The sequence below is a fragment of the Camponotus floridanus genome, unplaced genomic scaffold, assembly GCF_003227725.1.
Source record: "Camponotus floridanus strain SB8 unplaced genomic scaffold, Cflo_v7.5 scaffold111, whole genome shotgun sequence".
Lineage (NCBI taxonomy): Eukaryota > Metazoa > Arthropoda > Insecta > Hymenoptera > Formicidae > Camponotus > Camponotus floridanus.
Window position 1 is genome coordinate 315,351 of NW_020229228.1, and position 11,464 is coordinate 326,814.

At 40.0% G+C, this 11,464-nt stretch overlaps 1 protein-coding gene across 2 annotated transcripts; it reads left to right on the top strand.

The window, feature by feature from the left end:
* The first annotated feature begins 1,653 nt into the window (after window positions 1-1,653).
* LOC105248634 (zinc finger protein 184-like) lies at window positions 1,654-9,470 on the top strand. Of its 2 annotated transcripts, none has more exons than XM_020026689.2 (2): window positions 1,654-2,004; window positions 4,236-9,470. In XM_020026689.2, the coding sequence occupies exon 2, from the start codon at window positions 6,895-6,897 to the stop codon at window positions 9,226-9,228; it is 2,334 nt and encodes a 777-aa protein (XP_019882248.1). In that variant the 5' UTR covers window positions 1,654-2,004; window positions 4,236-6,894; the 3' UTR covers window positions 9,229-9,470. The 2 variants fall into 2 exon arrangements, with proteins under 2 accessions (XP_019882248.1, XP_025270272.1); XM_025414487.1 differs by lacking the exon at window positions 1,654-2,004 and adding an exon at window positions 2,140-2,165.
* The last annotated feature ends 1,994 nt before the right edge of the window (window positions 9,471-11,464 follow it).

Sequence of the window (11,464 nt, forward strand, 5' to 3'; positions counted from 1 at the left end):
TTCTCTTTTCTCCTCTTCTACATCGTGAATTATATATTATCCAATTATTCTAGGAAAACATTTACAATGTAATTATGCGACAGAATTTTCGTGTCCATCACTGAATAAAAAATGTTCTCCCTTCTCGCGAATGTAATACTTACTTCAACCGTCTATTATCTCACGCTCGATAACGCGCGTAGGTGTATTCGGATAAATGTAACCTAGAAACAGATGACCGCAATTTGATGGGCTGAAAACCCTAAGCGTTGAAGTCACTAAACGCGCGCGACAAGTGACTCGACGATCTCTCCGAGCGGGCTTTCGAAGGCGAGGAAGGAGCGAGAACGCGGTTTTTTGGCGTTCAAATCTCTCCGACTGTAATCGCGAACGTTAAGCGGTCGCTTATCGCGATATGATGCGTTTGAAGTTGCCGATGATGCGATGCGAGATGCGCGAGACAGTATTCGCCGCATCAAACGCGCGATAATTTGATTACCGACAATTTAGAGCGATTCTCCCGAAGCCGAGATAAAATCTTCCATTTCGAGATTTGATACTTCAAAAGCGCTTAATACGAGGATCGCGTGCTGTATAGAATGTTTTACAAACAAGAAATCATGTCACAGTTATAATGTCACAGTTTATAATAATTGTAAATGTGTTTTATTATTATTATACTTATGTTTAAATTTCGTTTTCTTTCTTTATCCAGGACATAATTGTAGCTTAAATATGGAAAATAATAATATAAAATAATAAAGTAATAATAAAATATGATGAAAAAAATGATAAAAAAAGTAAAATATGATAAAAAATAATAATAATAAAAATAATAATAAAGTAATAATAAAATATGATGAAAAAATAGAATAAGGAGAACAAGGATTCGAGAACATCTGTTGTCGCAATTTATTGATTATTTCTATCTTTATTCATTAATACTGTCATCTGATGTAAACCAATAATCTCGCGTAGAGATTAAATGACGTCATCAAGATTGATCACGAGAGGGATATTATGGTCCCACGCGCAATAAAAACTGAGGCGACTATTTAAGCCCGACAAAGTGAGTCATCGGGACTCGCGCCGCTAATGTAAGCTTACTTAATGGCATCCCTTTTGTTTACTTTGCTCGTACGTACTTATTTTATCAAAGCGTGGGTCTTTCCTATTGGGAGCGACGTGATGTCATCCAAGATAAGAGAATTATAGATTTTTGCGCCTTCCCGTGCGATACGTCATGAAAACATGTGTTATTTTGCGCGTCAATTTATACGAGTGCAAGTGAAATCACCATATTGTTTGTCGCGGTTAACAGGAATCTACTATATCTACTAACGATATTGATCTCTGAGAGGAATCTGTTATATCGGGTGATGATATGTGTAGGTTTTTAAAATCGTGCATCACTTTATATCTTTCTGCTTGCGTCCGAACATATATTCTTCATAAAAACAATGCACAAATAATAATACTTTCCACAAGAATTAAATCGATGGAAAATAAAAATCATATTTCCAAAAATATGATAGAAATTTGTTACGCATTCTTTTTTTTTAATAATTCAGTGAAAAAATAAAATATTTATTTCCAAAATACCTAGAAAGAACGCGAATTTCTAACTTTTATTTTTCAAGTAACACAATTTATATCTTATTATATAACCTTGGAGAGACAAGCCGTTCCAATTATCCTGTAAAAGGACCGAGCAAAAAGCGAGGATTTTTACGGGGTGCGATCTGTCGTCGTCGGAAACCGCTCGCGCCATCGAACGTCCATCGCTCGTATCATCGTCGCGTCGTCGTCGTCGTCGTCGGCGGCTTCACCCCCCTGCTCGAGCCCCGCCGGGACGGCTCGGTCGAGCTCAGCTTCAGCTCGGCGGAGCTTGAAGCGCCATCGAAGATGGCGGCCAGAGGGTAGGGTCGGGTCGGAGACGCGCGACGCGAGGCAACCTCTTCCCCGGGTGGAGACGGCCGTGACGGATATCGGGGCGAGCCGCCCGCTCGAGTCCAAGTCGCTCCGGTGAGTAAAGACGGCCGCGGGCCGCGGCCACGTTCGCCTCCTCTCCTGTCAAATATATCACGTGTGCGCGTCGCACCTGTCGGCGGCGGCCGCGGGTAACTAACTACGTCGCGCGCTTCGCAGGCGCGCCGACGAAATCCCGCGATCCCTGTTGCCTTTCGGTAAGTTCAATGCGCACAGATCCGTGTCACGTACGTACAACGGCCGCGAGGAATAGGAGCAACGCGCGTGTGTATCCCGCGTGTGTATGCGTGCGTGTATCGTACGCGCCGCGAGCCTAATCTATATGTATACGCGGGAGAGAAAGATGTTATCGAATGCGAGCCGCCGAGATGCGCGAGAGATCGGGAAAAATGTTAAAAATCTCGCACGGGAAAGTTGACACGCGAAAGAATCTTGTGGTGAGACTGAAAAATGATTCGCAAAATATTCGCTTAATTTTTCGGAGTAATTTCTCGGAGCCTGGACTCGTCATTTTTGTATCGAAAATTATAGCATCATCGATCGAAGTATATCGAGAATAATGCCTTTTGAATTGCTGTTAAATTTTGCGAAACGACTATTTGATATTCAAATAAAAATATAAATATATAAATAAATATCTGAGTATATTATTACATTTTTGTATCGAAAATTATAGCATCATTGATCGAATAAGTATGTCGAGAATAATGCTTCTTGAATTGCTGTTAAATTGTGAAACGTGTTATTTTGTATTCAAATAAAAATATAAATGTGTAAATAAATATCTAAGTATATTATTACTAAAATTTAATAAAAGAAATACATTTTGAGTAAACTACTTATATGAAGTATAAATGTAAAATTTACTCAGACACGTTGGCGAAAGATCTCTTCTCGAGTTGCGTTCCGAGTGCGATGCAATTTTGTTAACGAAGCGTCACCCTAGCACAACGAGCGCTTTATATTTCTCGTTAGCCGTGTCGCACTCCTCAGGTTGCTCCACTTTTCTCGCAAGCGTCGTCGACGATGGTGACAAAAATTGATCGGCGCGGTTAGCGGATCGGGTCACGTAAAGGCGTGCGAGCTTTCAATCGCGCAATGTAAATGCCCTCCGCGATCAATGCCTCCGCGTATACAAGGTGTCCCGCCATCAACCGTGTAAAATATTAATGATCCTTTCAACGGTCTTTTGAACGTTTTATTTTCTTCACAATGAAAAAAATTTCGAAAATTTCTGCTTTAAAAATATTCGAAAGTACATCGCAGATTCTTCACGACTCTCTCAAGCTCCAAGAATGTAAGAATTTCCCAGGTAGCACGAAAAGAAAATCTTAAAAATGTTAAAAAAATAATAAAATGTCCTTTAGAAACATGTATTATCTATTTGGGTTGATTTAAAAGAATTTGAAATATTTTTTCCGGTATTTTATTCTACACTGAGCAAAATATTGTAAATTTGACTAAATAATGTTTAAGTATTTAAATTAAATACGACATATTAAATCTAATATGACATCTATTTAATTTAAATATTTTAATATTTTAATTAAAAAAATAATTCGTTAAAAATATTTAGTCAAATTTACAATTTTTTGTCTCAATGTACATAATATTAAATGTTGATTTTTATACCAAAATCGAGTTGGCATCGATAAAATTTCATAAAATAATCAATCAATTAATTGTAACTTTATTAATTGAACATCCTATATATATATATATGAGAGACAGATTCCGCATTTATTTTTTTTTTATTTTAGTTATGTATTGGAAAATATTTAAATGTTTTATTTTCGATTTGTTTTTTACTGATATATTTCACAAAATGCAGTTAAAAACTAATTATGTAATTTAATATGATATAGTATTATATTATATAAAGTTTAATTTGTTATTTGTATTTCTCTCGCCAATAAAATTAAAAAAAAAATATTGATATATTTATTAAAATTGAAATTAAAATGCTTTTGTTATTAGTAAGAAATAAAATTTAATTTAAATTATAAATAATTCGAATTATTGTAATTAAATAATGGAATAATATTAAAATTTGAATAATATTAATTATGTTATCTAACCAGAGTTATTTTTTAACTGCATTTTAATTGTCGTAATTTTTAAAGTGCTTATTTCGTCGTAATATTTTTCTGTGTTTATCTAACATCCAATAAACAAACAATACTATCGTATTATCAATGGGATGTATAATTTAATATCGCTAATTGCAACTAGCAAAGAATTGCCTCCGTGTCTCTAATTTCTTTCAGATGGTGACGGGTTTCTCCGATTTCCCGCTAATTCAGGATTCAGAGTCGGAATACTACGCAGTGGCTAAAACATATTAACATACGCACAAATTCATTCTCATTTTCTTTCGATATCGATAGCCGATTAACATGCTAATATCCATACTTCCTTTACTCGTCAACGTCTAGTCAGAGAGATAAAAAGAAGAAAGAAGATTATAATTCGGCGCGAAAAGAAACCTTCGATTGAGATAAGGGTCGACGCACACGAGTACAACCGAAACTAAACCAAAGCGTGTAAATATAGAACCAAGATAACCCAGCTGATTCACACAGAGGAATCTCAACGGTCATCCTCCTCACGAGGCGTTGCGCGGTGATATCATACCAAAGAAAAATCGATCCTATACTAAGTTCCTGTCTAGAGTCTACTCCAACTCTATTGACTATAATGGAGTAGCGAAGATACAAAAGCGAGCAATCAATCATTCGAGATCAAATCTGGAAAAAGTCGGTCGCGACGCTTTTTTATCAATATTGAATTAATTAGATAAGATAATTAAGAATCGAAGATTTAATCGCGATTAAAAGTACAATATCGTACAAGTGTCATCGAAATACTAGAGATTATACTTAAGTGCTGCAAATCAAAAAGAAGCGCAAAGAAACGGATTAGCTGAGAAAACATCTCGAAAAAGCGATCGACGTTACATTGCGAAATCATTATTGGGCGATATCGATCTGATGTGGGATAGCGACTCGAAAATTGCGACGGGTTGATCGAGTTCCCCGGTAACATCGATGCGGTGTTGGTCGGTCGCGTCAGCGTTTCCAATTCAGCGACCGCAGGAAGCGACACGCGTGAGAGGACTTCTTCGTTAAAGGGACGGTTTATCCAGTCTTCGTAGTCGACAGCGGGAGGACGAACGCGAAGCGCACGTTGCTGATTTTTATGAACTCTTCAATCATCGCTCTAGAGATTGAAAAATCACGTTAACACAATCTCAAAGATAAAATCTCGAAAAAACACAAATAACTTTCTGATATCTGTTAAACGAATCTCATACGGCGATGTAATTAATAGTTAAGATAATGCTTCATTATCGGAAAAATTAACAATCGATTGCTGAAGCGAGAATTGTCGAGAGTTGTCAATAATAATACACCGAAGGAACAACAGCTTCTAAATAAGCTCGCTCTCCAGAGAGACTCGAACGCCGTTTATACTTTAAAATCAATGAGAACGAAAGCCGGGATAAGTCACGGAGCACATTTCGAATGCGCGATCTTATTCGGAAATCTCCGAGAACGAATTAGCCTCGAAGTAAAGCAGGCGATGATAAATGCTGCGACGAGTAGGCGAATGACAGGGTGAAAAAGGTGAGAGGTCACAGACATAAGAAAGGAAGGGTTGCGGTGACAGTCGTGCGGAGGGAGGCCGAGGACCCGTCTGGAAGAACGCGGAAAGAGCGACGGGGTGGCGGGAGCGAGGAGCTTCAGCGGGCGAGGAAGAGAGAAGAAGAGAGGGAGAAAGAGAAAGAGAGAGACAGGGGAGGAGAGAAGTGCCCCGTCGAGAGGGGTGCGCATCGGGCTGATATCGACCGAGGATTGCGCTTGCGTGGAAAAAGGCGCGAGCGCAATCGCTCCAAGAGAGCAGCGGCGTCCTCCGCGTCGAAAGAGGAAGAGGAACCTCTCGTTCCCCGTCGTCAGTCGATCGTCGCGCCGACGAGGAACGGGCCGCCGCAGCCGCCGTCCGGGGAAGACTTCCGGTATCCTCCTGGCAGAGGCCGGGCTGGGCCCCGGTGTACGACACGGTGATTCCAACGCCCGCACTGGCCCGCACTTCCGGGAGCCCGAGCTGCCCTGTCCGGGTTCGATCTCGCGGTGAGCTCGACTTCGCTCGGCATCGCGTCGGAACTCGCCACCGTCGTCGGAGGACGGGGAAAAACCGGCGCGGGCGGTCGGAAAGGGGGGCAGGCGAGGTATATCGGGACGATAAGAGCGCGATAAGCGGACTCGCGCTTTATAAACGTCTTTGTGCGCGCGTGTACGTGCGTATCTTCTCCTCTCCTCTTCGCCTCTCTCGCTTTCTCGGCCTGACCTCGTCGCCGTTCGCGCCGATAAAAGACGAATCCCGAGTACTCCTTCGAGAATAACAGCGCCGCTGCCACCAGTTCGGGACTGACGATACCGCGGCGTGGTTATTAGGGCATTAAATGACGAACGAAGTTTGAGATCCGATCGAATTCGTCTTGCTTCGTCGCTGCGAACGCGATCGCGTCGCGTTCGCCGAATTTTTAATTGCACGACATGAAGCGACATCGATGCCTGGCGGTTTCATCCGGTTTCATTCGGAGGTGAATTATCATAATGCATAATAAATTGACAAGCCGAGCAGTCGCGACTCGATGCAAGATAATTTTCTGAACTATCGAGATTTATCTGTAGAAAATTTGATCTTGACTTGCATATCGTACGATGTCGAATTTCATATCTATCGATGTAATTCTTCGGGGTAGTAACGCGTGTTTATGAGTTTTATCAGGGGGAAAAACAATCGATGCGACTTATCTAAAGCCGAGCAGCTGACACGTCATACAATATGCTGAGATAATCAAAGTCGAGCGTCGAAGTCTCTCGAGGCGTTATATCGTGATCGCGTTGCCTGTGGCAAGACACAATGATCAGCATGCAGCAGCAGACAGTCTTTAACCAGGTAGCCGGGTCTGAGCAGCCGCAGGAGGAAGTTCAGCTGACCGAATTGCTACCGGTGAAACAGTCGCGTATCAGGGAAAATATTTTCAAGGACGGTGATGCAACTGACGCTCTCAGAGCACTGAGAAGTTTTTCAGGCGATTGCGGCGACGGGGAAAGCTTCGAGTTGCGGGATTACTTCTGCAAAAGCATCGATCAATCGGAACGTCAAAATAACGGTAAGCATCGACGAACGGAAGCTCGTCGAAGAAGAACGGGCGGACTCAGGAACAATGCTGAAGACGTAGGCTCCGATGAAGAGAAACACGATGGCGAGGCGATAGGAAAGAACACGAAGAAGACACGAACCGGCAAGAAAAACATTCGAAAAGCACCGAAGAGAAAATTGGCGAGATCAAAAAGGAAGGATGACGACAGGGATAGCGATTATGAAACGAACGAGAAATCTATCAGGAAGAACCCTGTCGGATGCGACGAAGAATTCACGCCCGATTACGATGAAGAGGACGTCGACGAACAGTTGTATTTGGATTTAGATAAAAGAGATTGTTTTAAAGATGAAGTATATGTATATAGGCGAGAACCGCTGGAGCCATGCTCGGGCTCGGAACCGGAGGAATTGGGAGCGATCCAAGATCGCGAGATCCAGCAGGACTTTTGCGAGAAGGATTACTCCACTACGGATGGCGATTTATTCGACGGGACTGTTAGGCGGAAAAAAAGTTTCGCTAAAAACATCAAGAACAGCGAAAAAGGAAAATGCGAGACATCAAATATCGATGAAGCTATCGAGAAGGAAAATTCTGAGAAAGAGCTTAGACTGAAGATCGATGCCATCATTCAAGCGAATTATCTGCTGGAGCGTGAGAACAACAACGTCGTTGGTTCCGAAAAACTGAAAATCGTGGAGAATATTAGCAACTCCTCCATTGCCGCATCGTTAAACACGGAGAGTAGCGATAGCTCCCTATGCAATTCTATCGAAACGAAGAAGACGACGAAGAGAAAAAAGAAGAAGAAGAAGATCGAGCAGAGAGATTCGCAGATGAAGGATCAGCAAAATCCTCAGAAGAAATACTGTTGCGTCGTATGCGACGCGCGCTTTAAGGGTAGCGGTGGTCTGCGAAATCACTACAAGGTAGTGCACGGCGCCGGACCGGTGTACAAATGCGACGAGTGCGGCAAGGAATTTCCGTTGAAGGAACGGCTGAAGCTGCACGTGCGCACGCACACCGGCTTCAAGCCTTACAAGTGTTCAGAGTGCGATAAAAGCTTTGCGCGGGGCGGTCAACTGGTGCAGCATCGTCGTACGCATAGCCAGGTCAGGCCGTTCCGTTGCGGCTTGTGTTCCAACAGCTTTACCTGCGCGGCAAATCTGTCTCTCCACGTGAAGCGTCACAACGGCCAGAAGGATCACAAGTGCGATCTATGCGGACGCGCCTTCGTGCGCCGCGACGCCCTGAAGAAGCATCTGGAGTGCTTACACCGCGACGTCAGGTCATTCCTCTGCGCAATCTGCAACAAGACTTTCAAGGGTCACCTGCCGCAGCACATGAGGACGCATGCACGCGATCGTCCGCACGGCTGTGCCACATGCGGCCAGCGATTCGCTCAAAAATCCCAGCTGACTGTGCACCAGAGGACCCATTCTGGTCAACGGCCTTTCCGCTGTCTCGTCTGTTGGCAGGCCTTCGCTCACTCGACCGCCCTAAAACTGCACACCCGCCGTCACACCGGCGAACGACCCTTCAAGTGCTCCGAGTGCAACGCCGGCTTTACTCAGCTGCCGCATTGGAAGAAGCACATGAAGTGCATACACGGTAGGAATGATCCGTACGGTTGTAAACTTTGTAAGAGTTTTTTTAGAATCAAGAGCGATCTGGAAAATCATGAGAAGACTTGCCATCCGGAGATGGAAGTGGAAGATGACGGTAACGGTGTTGCCAGCAAACCGAACGGCGGATTCGAGATTGTTGAGAAGAACTCGGTCACCGCAAAGTATAAATTGATGACAGTGGAAAAGATGCGATTGTTATTAGCGGTGCTGCTCAAGAGGATCAGCAAGCAGGAGCGATTGGACGAGCTCGGCTTCGGTAAACGTCTCATCGATGATGTTCTTCAAGACTCGCTGGTGTCCGCTGGTAAGGAACCGGTCACGGGGGGTGGCTCCGAGCTCGAGACTCTCACCCGAAACCTGGAGATCTTCTTGGAGTGGACGGTGCCGAAGGAACACTGGGAGAATTTCCGTAGGATGAAAAAATCGCCAGAAGATATTTTGGAAGCACTCACGGCTACGTAAATATACGTAATTCGTTTGCTAGCAATAATTTTATTATCTTCCTTCATTTTATTATCTTCGACGTGAGAGCAAAATCCAGACCAGTTTAAAATCATCTCGCACATTTTTATACAAACAATGGAATATTTCAATAAGTGCTTTTTTTCTCTGTGTATTCTCTCGGTTTTAGTCGTATCAAAATTCATATCAAAATTCAATCATTTATAGTTCGAATCATCTAACATTTTATAACTTTTCATAACTTTTTCCTGATACTTTGATATCTTTAACGTTATTAAACATTTGATTTTTTCATATATATATATATATATATATATATATATATATATATATATATATTTTATTTTTACATTTTTTCCAATTCATAATTTATTAGAAAAATTTTTTAGGAAGTGAAAATGAGCATTGCAACGATCAATTGGTATGATCTCTACATCTTCGTTATTCTTAACGAAACTAATAACGAATTCTTTTACACGCAAGGACTAGCGGGTCATTTTTAATCAATTAATGAAGAATGAAACAATCAAAGCTAGATTTAAATCTATTGACGTGCGTATATATAGTTTTTCTCACTATCTTTTTCCTTCTTACATAAGCTTTTTTTACTATTCGAAATTGGGAAATGCGTAACATTTCACAGTGTTTTTCCGTGTGATATATACATATAAAATAATTAACACAAATGTGTTAAATAATATCCTGTGGTGCCATGTGTTGTAACATTTGCCATACTGAACCAGTGAGTATACCGTATTGTTTAGAAGCTAAAGTAAAATATAAATCCGTCATTTTATTTATAGCGTAAAGTAAACTAACGAAGAGTAGCGCGTTGTTGAATTGAAAAAATCGATACAAAGAAAGCACACGTGTTTTTCTCAAACGACAAGTAAATCACGCACCGCGCTTCCTTACGCGATTTTACACGACTGAAGTAGAATTAGATGTTCTCTTGCCATATTTGTTAAAGCATACATATACATACAAATGCACATTAGTAAAAAAATACAACGGAGGCTTGCATTTTTGCACTTACATTTTATCGTAATCGTAAGCACACACGACTGTTCGTCAATCGCATACCAAAAAAAAAAACGAGGCTATTACGAGTCATTCATAATTATGCGTATGTTCTTTCACACATGCAATCGTTATTATCCTTACATATTTATAAAAATATACACACATATATATTGTATATCTATTATATACATACATATTTATAAATTGAATATTATATTATGAGATTTTTGTTATGTGTTCACGGGCACGTCTAGAAAACTGTGTCCTGCGACGTTCCCGTTTGTAGTTGACATTATTATTCGTTATTTATCTCATTCTTATGCGCTCGCGCGCAATTAACGATACGGCTTGATTGGCCGCGGATGAGCAAACATGTTGCGCCATTGCCATCACTTTAGATAGTTGTAAGTAAATGTGAACAGACAATAATGAACGAAGGTTGCAAGATTAGTATAATATTAGTCATTGAGGAAAAGATATATCCATATACATTCATATATACACACATAGAGTATATCGGAAATTATAATACAATTTAAATGGAAATGATTTCTTGTGTAAAAATAAATTGAACATGTAAACTAACTTCTTTCGTACAAAATTTTGTTGTCAAAAAAATCAACTCTCTTTAAAAGTTGAAAAATTTATAACATGCAATATTTCTTTTAAGTTTAAATGATTTTTAATAATCTTCTATTATATGTTATCTCAGTCTTCTCTCATGTACATATATAACATCTTTTTTATTATATATATGAATCTTGAAGGGTTATTAATCCCTAAATAAAAAATGTTTATCTTATGTTTAGTAAAAGTATTTAAAATAATTTAAATTATATATTGCGGAGAGAAGAGTTATATGTATATAATATATAAGATTATTTCTTTTTTCAATAGAATATTATATTTATCTTTAATAATATTAATTATCAAAATACATATCTCTCTCATCCAAAATATAAATAATTTCTTCACATCTTTTATTATTTTAAATTGCTTGTTTTGTGTTTAAATAAAATGTTGTATTTTTTATTTGTATTAAAATAGTTATTTAATGACATATAATATACAGTTATTAGAGATTATTCAAGCTTATAAAAACTGTATATATGTTTAGTTTAATTAATTCTCTTAAAAACAAAATACAAAAATATGATGTACGAACAAAGTATTCTACATCTTCGACTTATGTTTGCTTGAAAGAAATCACCTC

Coding starts and splice junctions, on each gene's coding strand:
- LOC105248634 (XM_020026689.2), top strand. CDS start 6,895: ATGATCAGCATGCAGCAGCAGACAGTCTTTAACCAGGTAGCCGGGTCT.